This window comes from Rattus norvegicus, chromosome 1 (assembly GCF_021556685.1).
Source record: "Rattus norvegicus strain SHRSP/BbbUtx chromosome 1, alternate assembly SHRSP_T2T, whole genome shotgun sequence".
Lineage (NCBI taxonomy): Eukaryota > Metazoa > Chordata > Mammalia > Rodentia > Muridae > Rattus > Rattus norvegicus.
In genome coordinates, this window is record NC_141534.1 from 209,683,831 (window position 1) to 209,709,293 (window position 25,463).

Sequence of the window (25,463 nt, forward strand, 5' to 3'; positions counted from 1 at the left end):
CTAAGATGATGATTCGGGCTTGGGCTGGGAGCCTTGAGCACAGCAGTCCAGGGAGAGGGGCCAGTTCCTTGTAGCTGCCTCCCGGCTTCTGCCAGAAGCAGCAGATTTCCCCAAGTTTTTAGACTCTCTGCTTGCAGCAAGGAGCATAATTCTGTAGAGATGGACTATGGGCTAGCCACAGCTTTGGAAGTTGAGTTCAGGGGCCCAGGAGGGATTCTCAGGGTGGCTGGCCTTCTGGCTTTTGGGCTAGGCAGGTATCTGCAGTCCTGGTGGAGGGAGAAACTCAGAGGCAGCCTATGGGGACAGTAGTCAGAGTCCATTCCCTTTGCCCCTTCCTTACTCCCGTGGTTTCCTCTGCAGACAAAGATGTGCACGCTTGCCCCAGCTCACAGATCTTCATGTACAACCTGACCACTTGCCAGCAGACCTGCCGCTCAATCTCAGAAGGCGACACCCACTGCCTCAAGGGATTTGCACCTGTGGAAGGCTGTGGCTGCCCTGACCACACCTTCATGGATGAGAAAGGTCGCTGTGTGCCCTTGTCTAAGTGTTCCTGCTACCACCATGGTCTTTACCTAGAGGCAGGAGATGTGATTCTGAGGCAGGAGGAGCGTTGGTAAGTGTCCTGGACTTGGCAAGGGGCCCATAGAGTGGGGCAGGGGACTGCTCTTGAATCTCTACCCATGAGTGAAAAAATGGCAGACTCTACCCATGAGACCCAAGGCTCCCAAATGGTGCAGAAATGCCAGGGGTGAGATTCTGAGAGTGGCCCGGCTGGCAGCTGTCCTGTGTGGACACAGATCTGGGCCCCATTCATCCCTTCCCACTTCTCTTTCATAGCATTTGCCGAAACGGAAGGCTGCAATGTACCCAGGTCAAACTGATTGGCCACAGTAAGTGGATGCTGCCCCTGTATGGCCACAGCTTGAGTCTTGTTTCTTCTTCCCACTCACTGGGTGCCCTGAATTCACCCTGAGCTAACACAGACTCCTTCATCCCACAGCCTGTCTGAGCCCCCAGATCCTTGTGGACTGTAATAACTTAACTGCTTTGGCCATCCGGGAACCCCGTCCCACTAGCTGCCAGACACTGGTGGCTGGCTATGTGAGTGCCAGAGAGGGCTGCTGTGGGTGGGCTGGTTGCGGGTGTTCTGGATGCCCCGGTCCATTGTGGAGGGTAAAGGCAGACTCCCACAGTGACAGTTCACTGGGCTGGGAGCTGAGTCTTGCAAACATGCGGGTTGATGCTCCTTGTGACCCTGGAAGAGAAGTGGTAGCCTGTATCAGTGCAGTGGTTAGTAATAGCGGCCTTGACCTGCAACTCTACCTGGCCTCCCTGACCAGGGTGAGCTTGAAGGGAGGGGTCTTAGGAGAGAGGAAAAGAAGTTGGGGGTCTCGGACACTGTTAGATCTCACGCGGGTATCTGTACTTGCTGGGCCCTTATCTGAGCCCTTCTTATTCCAGTACCATACAGAGTGCATCAGTGGCTGTGTGTGTCCCGATGGACTCCTGGATAATGGCCGTGGTGGCTGTGTGGTGGAGGATGAGTGTCCTTGCATCCACAACAAACAATTCTACGATTCTGGGAAAACTATCAAACTGGACTGCAACAACACATGGTGAGCTGGCCCAGTCAGGCTGCACTGATCGACTGGGCTGGTTTTATGGGGATACAAGGTGGTCCCCACTCTGTTGATGGAGCAAGTCTAGTATCTACCCCTTACCCTAGAAGTCACTTTTAGGCCAGACATGCTTGCAGGTTTCCTACATGGACCTCCTCAGGAGGTATCTCCATGGTGTCCAGGGTCTTACCAAGCTGCTCTCTAAGAGATGAGAGTCTTGGCTTCAGGACCCTTCAGGTACTTTTTTCTCCTCAGTACTTGTCAGAAAGGACGTTGGGAGTGCACCCGCTATGCATGCCACAGCACCTGCTCTATCTATGGGAGTGGCCACTACATCACCTTCGACGGGAAGCACTATGACTTTGATGGACACTGCTCCTATGTGGCTGTCCAGGTGCGATTGTGGACCTGTCTGGGAAGAAGCCTGCCCTGAGATTTGGAAGAGGGTCCTGGGAGTGGGAAGGCCAGCCTTTCCTCACCCTGGAACCCACACACTGCCAGGATTTGGGTTTCCAGCAATGAATAGAGAGGGTGTGGTAAACCACTCTCCTCCTTCCAGTGCCCTACCCATTCGTAGAGATGAGGGTTATTGAGAAAGTCCCCCGTCCTGTGTGTGTGTTTGTGTGTGTGCGCGCGCATGTGCGTGCATGTGCATGTGTGTGTGCATGTGTGTTCGAATGTGTGTGCACATCTGTGCACACATGTGTGCATGTGTGTGTACATGTATATAGATAGACCAAGCTACTATTCCTTGTGCTTTTTGGCACCATTATCCATGGATAACAGAAGATCTGGCTGGGTGAGGTTTGAGTTAGGGTCTCTCATCCCAGATGGGGAAGGGCAGAGCACTTTCTTTTCTACTCAGAGGGATGCTGTAGTCTTGCCAGCTGGGGTAGGCACCTGTGTCTTGTGTGTCCTGTGTGTCCTGTGTGTCCTGTGTGTCCTGGCCTTCTTCACTGACACTGTCTTGCTGGCCCCCAGGACTACTGTGGCCAGAACTCTACCGGTTCTTTTAGCATTATCACTGAGAATGTCCCCTGCGGTACCACAGGTGTTACCTGCTCCAAGGCCATAAAGATCTTTATTGGGGTGAGTGCCGCTGGTTTCTGGGACAGGGGATCCCTTGGGAACCCTTGGAAACAGACAATGACCATCCTTTCCTCTGGATAGGGGACAGAGCTGAAGTTGGTGGATAAACACCGTGTGGTAAAGCAGTTGGAAGAGGGACACCATGTGCCCTTTATCACACGGGAAGTGGGCCTGTACCTAGTGGTGGAGGTCAGCTCTGGCATCATCGTTATCTGGGACAAGAAGACCACCATTTTTATCAAGCTGGATCCCTCTTACAAGGTAGGCCACCAAGATGCCAGCTGTGCCTTGGGCCGCCTCCAGCATAGGCCCGGTGGATGCTGCTCTCCCTTACTTCAAGCTCTTTTCAAGCTGGACAGTCCTGCTTTTCTTTCTGCAGGGCAATGTATGTGGTCTGTGTGGGAACTTTGATGATCAGACCAAAAATGACTTCACCACTCGGGATCACATGGTGGTGGCCAGCGAGCTGGACTTTGGGAATAGCTGGAAGGAAGCTTCCACTTGCCCAGATGTGAGCCACAACCCAGACCCCTGCAGCCTGAACCCACATCGCCGCTCCTGGGCAGAGAAGCAATGCAGCATTATCAAGAGTGATGTGTTCCTAGCGTGCCACGGCAAGGTACATTGGGCCTGCAGGCATGGTGGGGTCACAGCCAGGTAGGCAGGGCTGCATGCATAGGAGGGACCACAAGTGTCAGCAGGGGCACAGGTATGGGTTGACTGTGGACACAAGCAAAGGGCTCTGTAGGCAGAGTCCCACTATAGGTGTGTTATGGTTCTGGTCAGTGGCCATGGTTGGGGTCACTAAAAGAGACTGACTAGGATGACTGTGGCCATGTGAGGGGTGTGACCTGTTATTAGTTTTACTATAGTTGCTTTGGGGGCTCCTGGCCTCTCCAAGTAGGCTAAGGACACTTGGAGCCATGTTGCTGCACCCCATGAGGTGTTTGTTCTTTGGCTCTGTGCACTTTGTTCTTTGAGTCAGTAATTAGAAGATCAGCCTTTCTCTCTGAGAGCCTGGCTGGACCCTGACCTCCTCTACCATGACTACATGGTCACTAGAGAGGGAAAAAAAGGACTTATTTTGTTAGTTCCTGGAGGACATCAGGGGGTGGGCTGGTTTTAGGATGGTCATCAAGGCACTCAGAGTATGAGCGACAGATCTTTTGGCCCCGAGTGGCCTCAATTTGAGTGTTCTCCCTCCATCAGCCACTCTGGCCCTGGGCCTGAGCTCTAGGCCTTCTAAGGGCAGTGTGGACCTAGGGCACATTGAGGTCCTCTTCCTAGGTGGACCCCACAGTCTTCTATGATGCCTGTGTTCATGACTCCTGCTCCTGTGACACTGGTGGTGACTGTGAGTGTTTCTGCTCCGCCGTGGCCTCCTACGCTCAAGAGTGCACCAAGGCCGAGGCCTGTGTGTTCTGGAGGACGCCAGATCTATGCCGTGAGTGCCCATGGCTGACAGCACTTCCTTCTCCATCCAAGCGATGGTTGAGTGTGAACCATCCCACACTTGCCCCCAGATGTCCTTTCCTGAGCTGTAGTAAGACTTGTGTTGATAGGAGTGAACTGGTCCTGCACTTGCTCACACTCCCTGACTCAGGCATACGTGGGCACCCACTTGTATGTTCCGAAGCCTGACCATGTCTCCATCCTCTCTCCCTCTAGCTGTATTCTGTGATTACTACAACCCCCCAGATGAGTGTGAATGGCACTATGAACCCTGTGGGAACCGCAGCTTTGAGACCTGCAGGACCCTCAACGGCATCCATTCCAACATCTCAGTGTCTTACCTGGAGGGTGAGCAGGCAGGGCCCTCCAGGGAGGTAGCCACCAAGGGACGGGCCCCTGTCAGGCTGAGAGCTACCACCAGCTGGGGGACACACATGGAGGTTTTGAGAGGGGACCAAGGGTTGAGAGGCTTGGCTTAGGGAACAAGACTCACTTCACCACAGTCTGTTTAATGAACTGGGGCCATGCTAAGGTCCTGCCTCCTGAAGAGGAGGGCAGAGGAGCAGGCAAACTCATGGGTGGAAACGATTTGGGTCTCTGGGGAGCAGAAAACCCTAGGGGGGGACACAAACTCTGTCTTTTGATTCTTGGTCTTCATAGATGAACATCTCCAAGCAAAACACTAGGTGGGGTGGGACTGATGAGGAAGGTCTGGTGGACCAGAGATCCTCCATGGTGGTCTGAGCCCTGTTTCCTGTATCCACTAGGTTGCTACCCTCGGTGCCCTGAGGACAGGCCCATCTATGATGAGGACCTGAAGAAATGTGTCAGTGGGGACAAGTGTGGCTGCTATATTGAGGATACTCGCTACCCACCTGGAGGATCTGTTCCCACTGATGAGATCTGCATGTCTTGGTACTGAGCCTACAGTGCACAGGGTCTGGGAAAGGTTGGCATATACATGTGTATGTGTGCATGGTACATATACATGCACATACACAAATGCACACACACACATGCACACACACACACAGACACACACATCACACACAGACCGTATTCATATATTTGGAAGTGTGGTCACTTTGGTTAGGTGCTTATGCACATGCAAGCACACACTCATGGATCATTGCCACACTCACATACATGCACAGCACATTCAGTGTGCATACATACATGGACACAGCCACACATAGTTGCACACCCAATCACACATGTACACACATGGTCATAGGAGCTAGAGTATGGAGGTGCTGGTTCTTGTCCTTGAGGGCTGTGGAGGCCTTTTGACCTCACCTTATCCTCTAGGCCTAGCTTCTTCTCAGCTTGCTTCATCCCATCTAGCTGACCACATTTAGAACCCAATGGGTGGGTTCCTTTGTAGTTTGTGTTTGGGGCAGTGTTCTGGGGCTTTGGGCACTGGGACTGTAGACGGGCATGTGGTGACTGTAGACAGGAAGGGCATGTGGAGAATCTGTAGTATCTATACTTCCTTTGCAGTACATGCACCAACACATCAGAAATCATCTGCCGTCCAGATGAAGGTAAGCTGCCCTCTGCTGGGATCCTGGAGGTAGAGGGTTAGAGGCCCAACCCAGGAAGTCTGTGGGCTGTGCTGTTCTTGTATGGGACCTGGTCTCTAGTGGGGTTGAGTTTCCTCCTGGGCTCTGTTTCTTTGTTGCCCAAGTTCTTTCCATCTTCGACTTGCTGAGCTATGCAGCAAGCCCCTAGGGACTCACATTACACATCATTGTTCCCTTTCTCTAATGGGAATGGTACGGCCTCTGGGGAATTTCTAGTGCATCTCTCATCCAGGTTCTGGGCTCATTGACTCTGGGAGCCAAAGAGGCTCCTTCAAAGTGAGAGGTTCTGGGTATGCAGTCCTGCTGGGATTTATCCCCAATCATCCCTCACATGTGATAAATTGGGGAAGCCTTGAAAAGGTGTCTTTCCTGTTGGGTTGATGGCCCTATAACTTCTGTTCAGGGAAGATTATTAACCAGACACAAGATGGTATCTTCTGCTACTGGGAGATCTGTGGATCCAATGGAACAGCAGAGAAATACTTCAATATTTGTGGCTCCTCCACGCCAAGTCCAACCTCCCTGACAAGCTTCACCACAACTTCCACCCCCATCTCTACCACTCCCATCTCCACCACCATTACCACCACCTCAGCCACCGCCACAACCACAGTCACGACAGGTGAGGGTTTTTCTGGGGCTTTTGATTTCTTGAAAATCTACCATAGAGAGCACCTCTTAGGGCTGGAGCCAGTTCTGTGTATCCTACCTTTGTTTTGAAAATAGAATGTAAAGTGGTATTGACATTTCTTTGAAGGCAGAGGACATACATTCCTCTGGATTTGCTCTAGTACAAACCATATCCACAATGAATGAGCAGTCGGGGTATAACAGACACAGGGGAGATCACCTGCAAATTTGAGGACCTAGGTTGAGCTTGGTCAGTTGGCAAAGCACTTGCTTCACAAGCATGAGTTTGCTCCCCAGAGCTCATGTAAAATGCCAGGCATGGCGAGCACATTTGCAATCCTATTGTCAGGGATATGGAGACAGCAGAATTCTTGGTGCTCACTGGCAAACCCATATAACTTAATTGGCAAGTTCTAGGGCCAATGGGAGACCTTATTTGGAAGGACAAGGTACTCTTGAGGATGATACTGTACACAGAGAAACATGCACATACACATGCACACACACATAAAGTGCAGGCTGAGCATGGTGGCACACACTTACAACCAGCACTTGGGAGGCAGAAGCAGGCTGATCACCATAAGTTTGAGGCCTATGGTCTATTTAGAGAGTTCCAGGCTAGGCCTGTATAGCAAGACCATGCAAAAAAGGTCTTAAACTGTGCAGTAATAGCTTCCTTTTTCCTTGATTGAAGTTCCATCAAGAACTCCTAGTAAGTGACATTGACAATGCTTTCCCATGATTAGTAGGGCCAAGAAGAGATAATCTTTCAAAGTGATTCCTGGGCTTCCTTTGGAAGCAGCTGTGAGCACAGGCTGCACTTAGCTGCTTGAATGTCACAGGTGTATTTAGTCAGTGTCTGCCAAGTCCATAGACACAGAGGTGGGACCTGTGTAGATGATCATGTTCTTGGTCAGGAATAGGCAAAGCCCTTTTCACACTCTTCCTTAAGGGTTACTCTCTTGTTAGTCTTTTATTTTTCTCTCACAAAGATTCAGCATTGACAAGAAAGAGGTACTAAGCTGAAGCTCTGAGACTAGGGTATGTCCCACCTAGACATGGGCCTGGGTGGCCCCTCCCCTCTGAGCCTTAGTCTTTCAGCTGCAAAAAGAAAAGTGGGAATGGAACTCTGACTGGGTTAATATAACTTGCTTCTTTGGAGAGGGAGAGGGTGGACATGTGCGTGCATGCGTTCCTGTGTATGTGTGTGTGTGTGTGTGTGTGTGTGTGTGTGTGTGTGACCTGCGAGGTCACTGAGGACTCTGAATCACCTATCCTCTCTCAAGCACTAAGACCTGTATGTAATTTTGTTTTCCTAGTACCACATTTACCACATTGCTGCTTCTGGTCTGACTGGATCAACAACAATCATCCTACCAGTGGCAATGGTGGTGATCGAGAGACTTTTGAACATGTCTGCAGCACTCCTGAGGACATTGAGTGCAGGGCAGCCACAGATCCCAAACTCGACTGGACAGAGCTGGGTCAGAAGGTACAGTGTAATGTCTCAGAGGGGCTCATTTGCAATAATGAGGACCAGTATGGATCTGGGCAGTTTGAACTTTGCTATGACTATGAGATACGAGTCAACTGTTGCATTCCAATGGAATACTGTCCTTCAACCATCTCACCTACAACTTCAACACCAATCTCATCTACTACTCAACCTACATCTTCACCAACCACCTTACCTACAACTTCCCCACTGACTTCATCTGCTACTTCACCAACAACCTCGCATATCACTTCAACAGTTTCACCAACCCCCTCACCAACCCCCTCACCAACCACCTCACCAACCCCCTCACCAACCACTTCAACCACCTCACCAACCACCTCACCAACCACCTCACCAACCCCCTCACCAACCACCTCAACCACCTCACCAACCACCTCACTAACCACCTCACCAACCACCTCACCAACCACCTCAACCACCTCACCAACCACCTCACCAACCACCTCACCAACCACCTCAACCACCTCACCAACCACCTCACCAACCACCTCACCAACCACCTCAACCACCTCAACCACCTCACCAACCACCTCACCAACCACCTCAACCACCTCACCAACCACATCACCAACCACCTCACCAACCACCTCACCAACCACCTCAACCACCTCACCAACCACCTCACCAACCCCCTCACCAACCACCTCAACCACCTCACCAACCACTTCACCAACCCCCTCACCAACCACCCCAACCACCTCGCCAACCACCTCACCATCACCAATCACCTCACCAACCACCTCACCAACCACTTCAACCACCTCAACCACCTCACCAACCACCTCACCAACCACCTCACCAACCACCTCACCAACCACCTCAACCACCTCACCAACCACCTCACCAACCACCTCAACCACCTCACCAACCACCTCACCAACCACCTCACCAACCACCTCACCAACCCCCTCACCAACCACCTCAACCACCTCACCAACCACATCGCCAACCACCTCACCAACCACCTCAACCACCTCACCAACCACCTCACCAACCACTTCAACCACCTCAACCACCTCACCAACCACCTCACCAACCACCTCATCAACCACCTCACCAACCACCTCACCAACCACCTCAACCACCTCACCAACCACCTCAACCACCTCACCAACCACCTCACCAACCACCTCACCAACCACCTCACCAACCACCTCAACCACCTCACCAACCACATCGCCAACCACCTCACCAACCACCTCAACCACCTCACCAACCACCTCACCAACCCCCTCACCAACCACCTCAACCACCTCACCAACCACCTCACCAACTCCCTCACCAACCACCTCAACCACCTCGCCAACCACCTCACCATCACCAATCACCTCACCAACCACCTCACCAACCACTTCAACCACCTCACCAACCCCCTCACCAACCTCCTCAACCACCTCACCAACCACCTCACCAACCCCCTCACCAACCACCCCAACCACCTCGCCAACCACCTCACCAACCACCTCAACCACCTCACCAACCACCTCAACCACCTTACCAACCACCTCAACCACCTCACCAACCACCTCAACCACCTCACCAACCACCTCACCAACCACCTCACCAACCACCTCAACCACCTCACCAACCACCTCAACCACTTCACCAACCACCTCACCAACCACCTCAACCACTTCACCAACCACCTCACCAACCACCTCACCAACCACCTCAACCACCTCACCAACCACCTCAACCACTTCACCAACCACCTCACCAACCACCTCAACCACTTCACCAACCACCTCACCAACCACCTCAACCACCTCACCAACCACCTCAACCACTTCACCAACCACCTCACCAACCACCTCACCAACCTCCTCAGCTACAACTTCACCAACCACCTCACCAACCCCATCATCATCCATCCCATCCTCCACTCCATGCATTGATGGCTGCAAGTGGACTGGCTGGCTGGATTCTGGAAAACCCTCCTATGATAAAGGAAGTGGAGATTATGAACCAATTAAAGGTGTCTGTGAACCACACTGGGAAGAACGAAACATCTCCTGCAGAGCTGTGATGTATTCCAATGTTCCACTTGATCAGCTTGGACAAAAAGTGCTTTGTAATATAGAAGTTGGGCTAGTGTGCAAAAATGCAGATCAGGGAATAGGAGGGATTATCCCCATGCCCGTATGTCTCAACTATGAAATCAATGTTTACTGCTGTAGTACAATATGTTTTACTTCAACCCCACCATCCACCACGGAGATCTCAACTACAACATCAACAACAAAGACTTCCATTCCAACATCAACTACCATGAAGACACCAAGCCCAACTCCTACAACTACAGTGACTCCAACTCCAGAAACAACCACCACACAGATTTCAACTTCAACATCTACTACCACCCAGACCACAACCCCAACACCCATCACGGAGACCTCCACTCCTATATCTACCACCAGCCAGACACCAAGTCCATCCTCTACTACCACAGTGACTCCAGTTACAACATCTACTACTACAGAGACCTCAACGTCATTATCTACTACTACAAAGACCACATCTGCAACACCTACAGTAACAGAGACATCTACTCCTAGATCTACCACTACTCAGACACCAAGTACAGTCCTCACCACCACAGTGACTCCAACTCCAACACCAACAATTGGAAAGACCACAACCCCAACATCTACAGTAACAGAAACTTTGACTCCCAGATCTACCACTACCCAGACATCCAGCCCAGTTCCCTCCACCACAGTGACTCCAACACCAACACCAACCCCCACGGAGACCTCAACCTCAACATCTACTACCACACAGACCACATCTCCAACGCCTACTATAGAGACCTCCACTCCTACATCTACCACAACAGAGACACCAAGTCCAACACCTACAACCACAGTGACTCCAACCTCAACACCTACTACTACAGGGCCCCCAACCTCAACATCTACTACCACACAGACCACAATGCCAACACCCACCACAGAGATCTCCACTCCTACAGCTACAATCCTCCAGACATCCAGCCCAGTTCCCTCCACAACAGTGATTCCAACAACAACACCAACCTCCACAGAGACCTCAACCTCAACATCTACTACCACAGAGACCACAACCTCAACATCTACAGTGACAGAGACATCTACTCCTAGTTCCACTACTACCCTGACTTCAAGTCCAACCCCTACAACCACAGGGACTCCACCCTCAACACCAACCACCACAGGGCCCACAACCCCAACATCTACTACCACCACACAGACCACAACCCCAACACCCACCATAGAGACCTCCACTTCTACATCAACCAGTACCTCGACACCAAGTCCAACCCCTACAACCACAGTGACTCCACCCTCAACACCTACCACCACAGGGCCCACAACCCCAACATCTACTACTACACAGACCACAACCCCAACACCCACCATAGAGACCTCCACTCCTACATCAACCACTACTCAGACACCAAGTTCAACCCCTACAACCACAGGGACTCCACCCTCAACACCAACCACCACAGGGCCCACAACCCCAACATCTATTACCACACAGACAACAACTCCAACACCCACCATAGAGACCTCCACTTCTACAGCAACCACTACCCCGACACCAAGTCCAACCCCTACAACCACAGGGACTCCACCCTCAACACCTACCACCACAGGGCCCACAACCCCAACATCTACTACTACACAGACCACAACCCCAACACCCACCATAGAGACCTCCACTCCTACATCAACCACTACTCAGACACCAAGTCCAACCCCTACAACCACAGGGACTCCACCCTCAACACCAACCACCATAGGGCCCACAACCCCAACATCTACTTCTACACAGACCACAACCCCAACACCCACCATAGAGACCTCCACTTCTACATCAATCACTACTCAGACACCAAGTCCAACCCCTACAACCACAGGGACTTCACCCTCAACACCTACCACCACAGGGCCCACAACACCAACATCTACTACCACCACACAGACCACAACACCAACACCCACCATAGAGACCTCCACTTCTACATCAACCAGTACCTCGACACCAAGTCCAACCCCTACAACCACAGTGACTCCACCCTCAACACCTACCACCACAGGGCCCACAACCCCAACATCTACTACCACCACACAGACCACAACCCCAACACCCATCATAGAGACCTCCACTCCTACATCAACCACTACTCAGACACCAAGTCCAACCCCTACAACCACAGTGACTCCACCCTCAACACCTACCACCACAGGGCCCACAACCCCAACATCTACTACCACACAGACCACATCTCCAACGCCTACCATAGAGACCTCCACTCCTACATCTACCACAACAGAGACACCAAGTCCAACCCCTACAACCACAGGGACTCCACCCTCAACACCTACCACCACAGGGCCCACAACCCCAACATCTACTACTACACAGACCACAACTCCAACACCCACCATAGAGACCTCCACTTCTACATCAACCAGTACCTCGACACCAAGTCCAACCCCTACAACCACAGTGACTCCAACCTCAACACCTACCACCACAGGGCCCACAACCCCAACATCTACTACCACCACACAGACCACAACCCCAACACCCATCATAGAGACCTCCACTCCTACATCAACCACTACTCAGACACCAAGTCCAACCCCTACAACCACAGTGACTCCACCCTCAACACCTACCACCACAGGGCCCACAACCCCAACATCTACTACCACACAGACCACATCTCCAACGCCTACCATAGAGACCTCCACTCCTACATCTACCACAACAGAGACACCAAGTCCAACCCCTACAACCACAGGGACTCCACCCTCAACACCTACCACCACAGGGCCCACAACCCCAACATCTACTACTACACAGACCACAACTCCAACACCCACCATAGAGACCTCCACTTCTACATCAACCAGTACCTTGACACCAAGTCCAACCCCTACAACCACAGGGACTCCAACCTCAACACCTACCACTACAGGGACCACAACACCCACATCTACTACTACACAGACCACAACCCCAACACCCACCATAGAGACCTCCACTCCTACATCAACCACTACTCAGACACCAAGTCCAACTCCTACAGCCACAGGGACTCCACCCTCAACACCTACCACCACAGGGCCCACAACACCAACATCTACTACTACACAGACCACAACTCCAACACCCACCATAGAGACCTCCACTTCTACATCAACCAGTACCTCGACATCAAGTCCAACCCCTACAACCACAGGGACTCCAACCTCAACACCTACCACTACAGGGCCCACAACACCAACATCTACTACTACACAGACCACAACCCCAACACCCACCATAGAGATCTCCACTTCTACATCAACTACTACCCCGACACCAAGTCCAACCCCTACAACCACAGGGACTCCACCCTCAACACCTACCACCACAGGGCCCACAACACCAACATCTACTACCACCACACAGACCACAACCCCAACACCCACCATAGAGACCTCCACTTTTACATCAACCACTACTCAGACACCAAGTCCAACCCCTACAACCACAGGGACTCCACCTTCGACACCTAGCACCACAGGGCCCACAACCCCAACACCTACAGGAACAGAGACCTTCACTCCCAGATCTACCACTACCCAGACACCTAGCCCTCCCCCCACCACCATAGTGACTCCGGCTACAACAACTACTACCACAGTGAGCGTAACTTCCACGCCTACTATTTCAGAGACACCAACCCCAATCTCTACAACCACAGAGATTTCTACCCCTACCTCTCATGTTACTACTACCACCATCATAGGCTCCTCAACCTCAACACCCACCACCACAATCACCGAGACTCCATCCCCACCTTCCACCATTTCAGAGACAGCAAGCTCAACTTCTCCCACCACTGAAAGCACAAGCCCAACATCTACTACTAGCCAAACCCCAACCCCAACACCCACCACCACAATCAAAGAGACCCCTACCCCTACAAACACAGTACCTACTACAGGATCAACCTCTTCCAAACCTCCAACTGGATCCTCGACGCCCATGACCTCTCCATCTACTCCTTCTCCACCTACGGAGTCCACTACCCTTTCAAGCACCCCTGTAACCACCACAGCAACATCTAGCACGTCATCCCCTGGAACAACATCACCCTTCTCCACTTCATCAGTGGGCAGCACTCCCTCTTCACCTCCAAGTTCAACATCAGGACCCACCACATCTTCAGGTAAGCAGACATGGGAAGCCATCCCCATTCCTCCATTCTTACAAGAGCTTCTCTTTGCAAGGGAAGTTTTATGATCTCAAGACCTAAGCCTGGGGTCATCATTTTGTCCTGCATGACCCTGTTCTTGCTCAGTGAGGTCAGTCCCCTGGAAGGTTTGAAGTAGCCTAAGTGGGCCTTCTTTGCCTACTGAGTCAGATCCCTGGGTTGAATGAATTGTAGATAGTATAGAGTTTGCAGTCTGACACTGATGGGACTCCATGGGTAAAGATCTCCTGGGGAAGTCCTGAGCTGTATGGAGTCAGGGCTGGTGTAAGATACTCCTGCCTGGGCATGGCACAAGAGGTCTTGGAGGGTAGCTAGTCTGGCACTGGCAGATGTCCAGTGTTCAGTGTGACAGTCACACAGTGTACATGGTGCTATCAAATCCTGGTGAGTGTATATAAAGCTTGACACCTCACCATGACTTCTTGACCTAGCTGTTATCTTACAGTGGTGGGGCCTGGTGGTAGAGCTCTGTGGTTTCTGAGATAATCAGTGCCATCAGCTAACATGGAAACTCTTCTTACAGGCATGCCCACTTCCTCAAAGACCACAACAGGGCCAACCTCACCTACCACAAGACCACCCTCCACATCCACCCCTACATCCCCCACTGTGCCAACCTCTACTACGGAAGCAATCACCCAGACAAGGCTCTCGTCAACCACACCAACCATGGAAACCACCAGGACCTCGTCTTGGGGGACAGTCTCTTCAGCTTCCCCAATCACCTCTCCCAGCACTGTCTGGACTAGCATTGCAACCTTAGTTACCTGCTGTGTTGTGGATGAGATGTTCTATGGTCCAGGTATCTATGGTGTTCATATCTAATGTTCACACAGCTTAGACTTGTCCCTGCTCTTACCAGTAGGTAGAACCAGGGTCAGACCTCAACTTGAAGCTTGATCAGGAGGGCGAAGGCTGGAGGGTGGTCATGGGTGGATGTTTTGTGGCCAGCTTCATCTTGTTGGTAACATGAACCAGAATTCGGGGTTCTTCCAAGGCTTGGAGAACAAGTAGAGGTGGGGCTCAGTCCATTTTCTGTTGTAACAAAACACTTGAGGCCAGATGATTTATAAATAATGGAGGGTCATTTATCTGGCAGTTCTGGAGGCTAGGTAGTACAGGAGTGGCACTGACATCTTATGTGCATCAAAACAGGTTCCAGGTGGTGGAATGGCACAAATGTGCTGACTCTGAGTCTCTCTTTTCTTTAAATACCACTAATGCTATGCTAGGGGGATCACTGTTATACCTCACCTAACCTTAGTTATCTCCCCTAAGGTCCCTCCCCCAGTACACTGAGTCCCTCCCCATGACCTCCATGGGTGTCTATCACTGTGTTCTAGTGGCCAGCTCTGCCCCTGGATAGTGTAAAGACTGTCTTTCTCGTCCCTTGTAGGTGAAGTGGTCTACAACAGTACCTATGGGGACACCTGTTATTTTGTAAACTGCTCTGTGGACTGCCAACTCCAGGTCTTCAATTGGTCCTGTCCATCTACTCCCTCAACTCCCCCACCCTCAACACCAACAACACCAACATCCTCCCAGACAACCACACCCTCCACACCATCTACCACATCTTCGAAGTCTACACCCTCTACGCCCCAATCCACATCATCCAAGTCAACGCCCAGCACACCACCCAAAACCACCCTTCCTGGGTGCCTCGATTTTGATCCTCCCAGACAGGTCAGTGGGCAGTATGTGGCTTTGTTACCTTGGCACTGAACAGTGGGGTGGATGTTTCCCTTTTGGGCACAGCATGGGCACAGGTTCTACTCTCCTCTCTTTTTATCATATCCTGCCTTTCCATGTCCTAATCCTAGCTGCCTTCAGCTCCAGCCCTGAGAGTGACCTGGGTGTAGACTGTGTCCTCCTGTGTAGACTGGGGAAGCTAAGCTAAGCTGCATGTTGATAGTTTGGTACTATCTCTTCTGCAGGTCAATGAGACCTGGTGGCTGTGTAACTGTACCATGGCCATCTGCAAATATGACAACGTAGTGGAGATTGTGGAGCTGGAGTGCAACCCCCCACCCATGCCCACCTGTTCCAATGGCCTCAAACCCGTGCGTGTCCCTGACCCTGATGGCTGCTGCTGGCACTGGGAATGTGACTGTAAGGCCTTTAGCTACCTGGGATGTACCTGCCAGGGTCCTTTCTTCTTTGGTATTGGTGGCTACGGGGCCAGCCTCCTGGGAGCAGACTTTAATTGCTAAGCACCTGCTGAAGGCTGGGTGTACAGTCTTAGGTACTTCCCAACACCCTTTATGTTTATGAGTAGGAGCCTGGGCAGGTAGAAGCCTTGTCTGATGGAGCAAAGCATATTTCAGAGCAAGGATGCTTTTGAGGGTGGGGTTGCCCCGGCCCCTAAGCAAGGACTCACCCTGCAGAAGGAGGTCTCTGGACCAAATGGGAAGATGCTTTTGGAAGATCTGCTCCAGCTTGGATGCCCCTGCAGGGTTTATTATTTTTTTTAAGACTCCTTTAATGATTGATAGTTTTTCTAGCCTATTTCTTGAATCCTGACAATGACTTGATTCCGGTGGTTCTGGCTTGGTGACATCAATTTATGGACCTTTTTCCACAGGCTACTGCACTGGCTGGGGGGACCCACACTTTGTCACCTTCGATGGGCTTTACTACAGTTACCAGGGTAACTGTACCTATGTGCTGGTAGAGGAGATTACCCCCACAGTGGACAACTTTGGGGTCTACATTGACAACTACCACTGCGATGCCAACGACAAGGTGTCCTGCCCCCGCACACTTATTGTGCACCATGAGACCCAGGAAGTGCTGATCAAGACTGTGCACATGATGCCCATTGAGGTGGAGGTATGTAGCTGGGGCTGATTGGGTATCCACAGTAAACTTGTCATGGCCTTAGACTGTGGGCCACAGGCGACGGAGGACTAGGCTGCACATCTATTGGACCAGGCTGGGGCTGTGGCACATTGTTGGTGCTCCTTAGGGTCCTGTCAGCTCTTCTAATGGGCTCTCTAAATGAACACAGAAACTCCCTCTGTGAGGATAGGTGAACAGGTGGTGACCGTGTCTGAGTCCTCTCTATCTACTGGTGTCACCGATGATGTTTATGGAAACAGATGAGGAGCCCCGATCCTTTCATGGAGCCTCAAAGTCTCTGGGAGAGTCTTCTTGGGCTCTCTTGGAATGAGTTGAGACAAAGGTCAGTATGGTAGAAAGGAAGCAAGAAGGAAAGAGAAAGATGGAAAGAGAGGAAAATCTCCCCCTTTCAGATAGTGTTGGAGATATCACTGGTGCTATTCCAAGGTGCAACCTTGTCTTCTTGATCAGCTCTATGGCTTCCAGAGAGGTTCATGGAAGGACAGGACAGAGCAGGGCAATCTTCTAACAGGTGGCAGCTCCTGTCTCAGAGGTCTTCTCTGACTCAGCTGTGTTGACTACAGGTACAGGTGAACAAGCAGTTAGTGGCTTTGCCCTACAAGAAGTATGGACTGGAGGTATACCAATCTGGCATCAACTTTGTGGTGGACATCCCCAGGCTGGGTGCCCAGGTCTCCTACAATGGCCTGTCTTTCTCCATCCGGCTGCCTTACCACCTGTTTGGCAACAACACAAAGGGCCAATGTGGTGAGTGCCCCCTTCCCCTGCCTCTTTCCTTGGAGGGCAAGACTGGGTGTGAGCTTCTGTCACCCAGCTGGGGGTTCTCTGTTCCTCTGTGGACAGTCACTGTGGCATTGTCTTGTGTTTGGTCCCTGTGAGAAGACAGCAGATGTTGGCTTGGCCTTCTTGGTTTTGCTTTCTGGCCTGACTAGTGGGACACACAGACTCTAGACCAGAGAAGGGCCAGGGCTCAATGCTGGCCTAATAGGTTACTTCTCTGCACACAGGCACCTGCACCAACAATACTGCTGATGACTGTATCCTACCCAGTGGGGAGATCATTTCTAACTGTGAAGTTGCTGCTGATGAGTGGTTGGTGAATGACCCGTCCAAGCCACACTGTCCCCACAAAGGCCTCACCACTAAGCGCCCAGCCATCACGACACCAGGACCTTTCCCTGAAAACTGCACTGTGTCTCCTGTCTGTCAGCTCATCATGGACAGGTGATCTGTGGGAAGTGGAGAAGTGAAGGCGAGAGGATAAGGGCAAGCCTAGGCTAATGAGATCCTGTCTCAAAAAACCAACCCAACCCAACCCAACCCAAACCAATCCAACCCAACCCAACCCAACCCAAACCAACCCAACCCAACCCAACCCAACCCAAACCAACCCAACCCAAACCAAACCAACCCAACCCAACCCAACCCAACCCAACCCAACCCAAACCAACCCAACCCAAACCAAACCAATCCAACCCAACCCAACCCAACCCAACCCAACCCAACCCAACCCAGAGTCTCATGAGGTCTCATCTCTATGACCCCTGCTGTCTACCAAGTAGGCAAAGAGCAGCCCATGTGGGCCTGGAAGAGCCGAGGTTGTTACTGTGGATGGGTGTTGGGTCCCAGGGGTCCCAGGACTTGGCTTCTGCTTCCCCAGGCCATAGCCATTCTCTGACACCCCATACCACAACACCCTTCTTTGCTCTCAGACATTTCTCACCTCCTGGCTAGGTGCAGCCTCATTGAGCTGTAGATCAACTAACCAGAAGGCAGCATCTCAGGGAAGTAGGTTTGGGATTGGACACAGGTCAGGGACTTCTAAATCTGGTAGCCACAGGAGGGTGCTCCCTGTCCCTGAAGGTAGCAGGGTGAGGTCAAAGTTAGCTGAGTCTCTGCCAGGATTGTTGGAAGGGGACATCCTGGCAACTACTGACCATTGAGGTGTACATAGTGTATTTCTACATGTCCGATGAAACAGACAATGTCCTTCCTTTCCTAGAGGCCAGCCCTTCCTGTCTTCTGCAGCTGGTTATCATAGTGTATCTTGTCTTTGGCAGGTGCCTCTGAGCAGGCTCCAGTAGGGTGGGGATGGGGGACAGCTGGGAGATCATGTGGAGAGGCTTCAGTGTTGACCACAATGTGACCCGACCCATCTTCCCCTTCATAGCTTATTCTCCCAGTGCCACCCCTTCGTGCCTCCCAAGCACTACTACGAAGCTTGCCTGTTTGATAGCTGCTTTGTGGCTGGCTCTGGTATGGAGTGTGCCAGTGTACAGGCCTATGCTGCCCTCTGTGCTCAGGAAGGTGTCTGCATTGACTGGCGGAATCACACCCAGGGGGCCTGCGGTAAGTCCCTCTTATCCTTTCCCATTCACTGCCCTGTGCTGGGGCTTGTGGGCCAGGCACGGGTACTGGGCAACTACCCATCCTCTGTTGGCATCGGGTGAAGTCCTGTGTGGGAAGGCTGGGTAGCTCTGTCACTGCAGGGAGGGACAGGCTTCTCTCTGGATATGGCCTTCCTTATTCTCGTCCCTTCCCTGCAGCTGTGACGTGTCCAGCTCACAGGCAGTATCAGGCCTGTGGCCCTTCAGAGGAACCCACCTGCCAGTCCAGGTATGCACCCAAGATCCCTGCTGCTTCCCTAGTCCTGCTCATGCATCCCAGCCAGCTTTAGCTCCTTTTCCAGAGCTGTGCCCGAATGTCTGTCATTCCCTCCTTCTGAGGCATGTGTCTTGCCATTCTAGCTCCCCTAAGAATTCCACGCTCTTGGTGGAAGGCTGCTTCTGTCCTGAAGGGACCACAAAGTTTGCCCCTGGCTATGACGTCTGTGTGAAGATATGTGGTATGCCCTACTTCCGTCACCCCCTTCCCACTTCCTCTGTGTACACACAGAAGGCTGATCCTAATTCTATATATCACGACAGTGTTAATAGAGTTTGTCTCTTCTCTCTTTCTAGGATGTGTGGGACCGGACAATGTGCCCAGAGAGGTAGGTTCCCACTTGAGCTAGGAGAATTCTCCTTAAAATCCCAAGTTTTGGGGGAATGAGTGGGGTGAAGTGGTATGACAGCCTGGGAGGCCCAAGGACTGAGTCATAAGCCATGTAAGTCCTACTAGATGAGATCCATCCACTCACTCTCCTGCCATTGGTGCACCTCTCCATCAGTCCATCATCCAGCCATCTATCCTTGAGTCATCTGTTATCCATGTATTCATCCATTTAACAATGTATTATCATCCATTTTCCATCCACCCATCTGTCCACTTGCCTATCCATTTTCCATCAGACCACCCATCAATCTGTTTACTCATTCATCCATCCACCCGTCCACCCGTCCACCCATCCACCCATCCATCCATTCACCCATCCATCCATTCACCCATCCATCCATCCACCATCCATTCATCCATCCACCATCCATCCATCCACCATCCATTCACCCATCCATCCATCCATCCACCATCCATCCATCCACCATCCATCCATCCACCATCCATTCATCCATCCACCATCCATTCATCCATCCACCATCCATTCAACCATCCATCCATCCACCCGTCCACCCATCCATCCATTTACCCATCCATCATCCATCCATCCACCCACCCACCCACCCATCCAAATTATCCATCTGTATGCCCATCAATTACCTATCCAGGTAATCACCTACCCGCCATTCATTTATCTCTCATCTATCCATCTGCCTACTAGCCACCCAACACCCATCTATCCACCCACTCACTGTCTATCCATATATCCACCCAAGCCACACATCTGCCTATACATCTATGTATGTATTATATATCCATCCAATTACCCATCCATTATCCATTCATCCAACCATTCATCCATCATCCAGTCACTCATTCATCATTCACTCGCCTATTCTACATCCATCAATCTATTCACCCACCCACCCATCTGAACCATTCGTCCTCCATATACCCATTTACTATCCATTCATTTAACTATTCTATCATCCATGTATCTTATCTATCTCTTGTTCATTCATCTACTTACCCACTCTCCACCCATTCATCATCCACCCATCCATCCATGTGTCCACCCATCTACCCACCAGTCATATAATACTCTGACTAAATATAAGACGGCACATTGGCTACTTCAGTGTTGTTTCCTGTATGTGCTCCTCACAGCTATTGTTGGACTTTTTGGCTCAATTAAAAAAAATGCCTTGAGGTTGGGGATTTAGCTCAGTGGTAGAGCGTTTGCCTAGCAAGTGCAAGGCCCTGGGTTCGGTCCCCAGCTCCGAAAAAAAGAAAAAAGAAAAAAAATGCCTTCAGTAGGTAATCTGCTGCATACTGGGCAGATACTGATGGGTGCTAGTGAGCAGGTCACATCTGTGTGATATCAGTGCCCTTGAATGAACAGTTGCTGATCTGTCCCTGAACCTGTCCTGTGAGTTCCAAGGTAGTGAGAGATACAGCTTTCTCACTTGACACCTCATCTAGCTACTTGGTCCAGCCCTTTTTCCTTGCTTGGTCATGGATGTGCTACCACAGGGCTAGCCTGGTGCTAATCTAATCCTTCCTCTTTGTAGTTTGGAGAGCACTTTGAATTTGACTGCAAGGACTGTGTTTGCCTGGAGGGTGGAAGTGGTATTGTCTGCCAACCAAAGAAGTGTGCTAGGGGCAACCTGACCACATGTGAGGAGGATGGCACCTACCTTGTTGTGGAGGCCGACCCAGATGACAAGTGCTGCAACACCACCTCATGTAGTAAGGCCAACCCTGGGGCGTGGGAGCCATTCTCAGACTACTGGGGCTGATGCTTTTAGTGTAACCAAACATGCCCACTGTAGGTGAGGCTTTCTGCCACTCCCTCATTGGTGAGCTCAGGTTCTGCTCACTTGAGAGGGTGTCGAGAGTAGCTCTTGGATCAGGCCAGGAGCTCCTGATGCAAGGACTGGTCCTGGTGGGCTCCACAGAGGCTTAGACTCCTGCTATACAAGGGGGGGTGGTGTTGTGCCTGTGGGGTCCATCCTGGTCACCACCCTCCTTCTCTGCCCTCAGAGTGTGACCCCAAACGGTGCAAAGCTGAACGCCCCTCATGTCTGCTGGGATTCGAAGTGAAGAGTGAGCATGTGCCTGGGAAATGCTGTCCTGTCTACTCCTGTGGTAAGTCAGGCCACCGGGGTGAGGGAAGGCCACAGGCTGGACAGGCTGTGAACGAGGGGCCAGCGGAGGGAACATGCTCTCTCCTTGGCCTTCTTTGTCATGGCTACGGCTATGTGCCTATCGGCCCTGAGCATCTGCTCAGATGTGTATGCCAGCCAGGCTGAGGCTCAGGATAGCCTCTGATGGCTTTCCCCACTCTTTCCTCCAAGTGCCCAAGGGTGTGTGCGTGCACGAGAATGCTGAATACCAGGTGAGTTCTGAGCTGGGAGGGGATGGGGGTGGGGGACGGGTGGCGTTGCCCTTGCCTGAAGATGGAGTGATGCATGTATGATGGTGTGTGCGGTTCCCTTACTTCTGTGTCTTCCCAAAGCCTGGATCCCCAGTGTACTCTAACAAGTGCCAGGACTGTGTATGCACCGACAGCATGGACAACAGCACCCAGCTCAATGTCATCTCCTGTACCCATGTGCCCTGCAACATCTCCTGCAGCTCTGTAAGTGTGGCTCCCCCTTCTCTCCCACTTCCTGCCACTTCCCATCTCCTAACACGATTTCATGTTAATTTTCCATGATTTGCCTTCAAGTTTTCTTAAGTCTTTCTTGCCAAACAGTGCCAAATCTACCTCCCGCCTTGGCACTTGTTTATATACAGCCCCCCCACCCCCAGTGAGACATTCTATCAATTCCGTGGTCTGGTTGGATGCGGTGACAAGTCTTTGATCTCAACCTCATCTTCTGTGTTCACAGGGCTTTGAGCTTGTGGAGGTTCCTGGGGAATGTTGCAAGAAGTGCCAGCAGACCCATTGCATCATCAAGAGGCCCGAGCAGCAGTACATCATTCTGAAGGTGTGTGTGTGTGTGTGTGTGTGTGTGTGTGTGTGTGTGTGTGTGTGTGTTCCACCCATAAGCTAGTCAACCACTGCGGGCCAGGCTTAGATGACTTCGGGCTTGCCTCAGCCTAGATCCCACATTGGTATGAGTGGCCATATTTGGGTGGCTAAAAACAACATGTATGACTGCCCCACTTCCGGAGCTCTGGAGGGCAAGATCAAGGCTGGCAGAAGCTATGAGGAGTCCTTCCTGCCTCCTTTCCTTTGGGCTTCAGGCAACACTGGTTTGTGTTCGCATCGCCTCTGACGTAGCCGTCTGCCTTCTATCTGAGCCTATGTTTCCTCTTTTGTCTCTTACAAGGATGCTCATTCCTGAAGTTAGGACCTCTTTGATGTAGGGCGACTTCATCTCCAGATTATTTTCTTGAGCTTTTCAGAGATCATTTCTCCATTCAGAGTCACTTTCTAGTTCACGGGTTAGACGTAGGTTAGAGATTTTTGTGTTATCTAACCACAGGTAGGTAAGCTCCTGTCCCCAAGATTCTGGGGTGACTCTGGGCTTCCTTTCTGTGAACCTGTACCTCCCAGGTCTTCCTTGGCTAGCCTCTGGTGAACACTTTTGCTCATCTTTATCCTATTGTGTCCACAGCCTGGGGAGATACAGAAAAACCCCAACGACAGGTGCACCTTCTTCAGCTGCATGAAAATCAACAATCAGCTCATCTCTTCAGTCTCCAATATCACCTGCCCTGACTTTGACCCAAGTGATTGTGTTCCGGTGAGTGGGACCCCTATGGCCCTGTCCATGTATGCTCTGCCAGGGGCAGGGGACCCTGGTGCACTAGCTACCTGGTTTCCAGGGGACTTGTTCCATACCCTCCTGTAGGAAAGTCCTTATGTATCCTAGCAAGAAGGGGCGCTCACCTGCTGGGGGTGCCGTGGGATTCTTTCTCACTCCTCTTTCTCTTCAGGGCTCCATCACATACATGCCGAATGGCTGCTGTAAGACATGTGAGTACAGCTGGGGAAGTGTTGGGTGATGGGTGGGCTTTCCTCAGAACCCTGAGCAGGAAGACCTGAGAAGACACAGGACAGGGTGCTTCGGGACTCCTGCCCCTGCTGTGTCTCCTACACTCATGCGAATGTATAGGGATCCGAGTCCGCTTCCAGGGAGAGGCTGGGTGGAGCCCAGCTGCATGCTGGGACTCAGTTCCTAAAAGGAAAGTGGGAAAGAAGGGAGAAGAACCAGGACCAGAGAGGGCTAGGGAGGGGGAGGGCCAGGGCCAGGGTAAAGGTAAGGCTAGATAGATAGATAGATGGATAGATAGGTAGGTAGGAAGATAGATAGATAGATAGATAGATAGATAGATAGATAGGAAGGAAGATAGATAGATAGATAGATAGACAGACAGACAGACAGACAGATAGATGTCTTAGATCATCCTCTGCACCTGCGTCTCCCTCCACAGGCATCCATAACCCTAACAACACAGTCCCTTGCTCTGCCATACCCGTCATGAAGGAGATTTCCTACAATGGCTGCGCCAAGAACATCTCCATGAACTTCTGCGCTGGGTCCTGTGGGACTTTTGCCATGTGAGTCTCAGGCTACAAGTGTGATGGAGGGGTGGAGGAGCTCAAGGATGGGCTCCCAAGGAGGGAGAACTGTGATGCTGTTCTCAGGGAGGCTGGCACTCATTCTGCCCTTCTCGTCCCCAGGTACTCTGCCCAGGCCCAGGATCTGGATCATGGGTGTTCTTGCTGCAGGGAGGAGAGGACCAGTGTACGAATGGTTTCCCTGGACTGCCCAGATGGCAGTAAGCTGAGCCATAGCTACACACACATCGAGAGCTGTCTGTGCCAGGGCACCGTCTGTGAGCTGCCACAGGCCCAGCAAAGCCGCACCAGGCGTTCTAGTCCCCGGCTTCTAGGAAGGAAGTGAACGGGTTACACCGTGCACATCTCTTCCCATCTTGAGCCATCCTGCTGATTCTCTGAGCTTCCCCACTTCCTGCTTGACTTCTTCTCTGCACATATTTATTTTCGGAGTTTCTGTTCCATTCTTTGCTTTCTGATAATAAACTCAGGCATAGCCACTCTGGTATTGTGATTTAAATTGGTTTCTCAAGAATCCGAGGGGGCCCCTATGTGGATGGCTTCTGGGAACTGGGTAGGGCCAGCTAGTTTGAAAAGGATCCTCAGGGAGCCCTGGGGTTCAGTCACTGGTTTTTGCACAGCAGACTCAATGTGACTCTGCCATCTGTATTCCTTTCCCTTGGGCTCCTGGCTCTGTCAGGCAGTGTTCAGAGCACTGGCTGAGTGAAGCCCCCTCCCACCATGAGTGACAAAGCCCTCAAGTTCCTTTAGAGGGTTTTCTGCTAATGGGTGAGAACTGTGTCCACAAGCTATGGGGACAGTGTGTGTGTGTGTGTGTGTGTGTGTGTGTGTGTGTGTGTGTGTGTGTGTGTAGGTGCAAGAACAC

General features: G+C 51.6%; 1 protein-coding gene across 1 annotated transcript in view; it reads left to right on the forward strand.

Annotated features, from left to right (window-relative positions):
* The window catches only part of Muc2 (mucin 2, oligomeric mucus/gel-forming), a 31,222-nt gene extending 6,145 nt beyond the window's left edge, over nucleotides 1-25,077 (forward strand). The window contains 34 exon segments of the mRNA NM_022174.1: nucleotides 361-616; nucleotides 841-893; nucleotides 1,004-1,104; nucleotides 1,465-1,619; nucleotides 1,878-2,016; nucleotides 2,604-2,711; nucleotides 2,793-2,972; nucleotides 3,091-3,330; nucleotides 3,999-4,155; nucleotides 4,380-4,511; nucleotides 4,931-5,078; nucleotides 5,664-5,707; nucleotides 6,150-6,374; nucleotides 7,705-8,235; nucleotides 8,293-14,103; nucleotides 14,672-14,950; nucleotides 15,545-15,834; nucleotides 16,086-16,260; nucleotides 16,733-16,980; nucleotides 17,574-17,757; nucleotides 18,018-18,234; nucleotides 19,181-19,359; nucleotides 19,557-19,626; nucleotides 19,758-19,855; nucleotides 19,971-20,002; nucleotides 21,576-21,753; nucleotides 22,048-22,152; nucleotides 22,362-22,402; nucleotides 22,523-22,645; nucleotides 22,899-22,997; nucleotides 23,631-23,759; nucleotides 23,953-23,992; nucleotides 24,451-24,577; nucleotides 24,701-25,077. Of these exon segments, the coding sequence (NP_071510.1) occupies nucleotides 361-616; nucleotides 841-893; nucleotides 1,004-1,104; nucleotides 1,465-1,619; nucleotides 1,878-2,016; nucleotides 2,604-2,711; nucleotides 2,793-2,972; nucleotides 3,091-3,330; nucleotides 3,999-4,155; nucleotides 4,380-4,511; nucleotides 4,931-5,078; nucleotides 5,664-5,707; nucleotides 6,150-6,374; nucleotides 7,705-8,235; nucleotides 8,293-14,103; nucleotides 14,672-14,950; nucleotides 15,545-15,834; nucleotides 16,086-16,260; nucleotides 16,733-16,980; nucleotides 17,574-17,757; nucleotides 18,018-18,234; nucleotides 19,181-19,359; nucleotides 19,557-19,626; nucleotides 19,758-19,855; nucleotides 19,971-20,002; nucleotides 21,576-21,753; nucleotides 22,048-22,152; nucleotides 22,362-22,402; nucleotides 22,523-22,645; nucleotides 22,899-22,997; nucleotides 23,631-23,759; nucleotides 23,953-23,992; nucleotides 24,451-24,577; nucleotides 24,701-24,923 (11,117 nt within the window). The 3' untranslated portion in view covers nucleotides 24,924-25,077.
* Nucleotides 25,078-25,463: the final 386 nt, after the last annotated feature.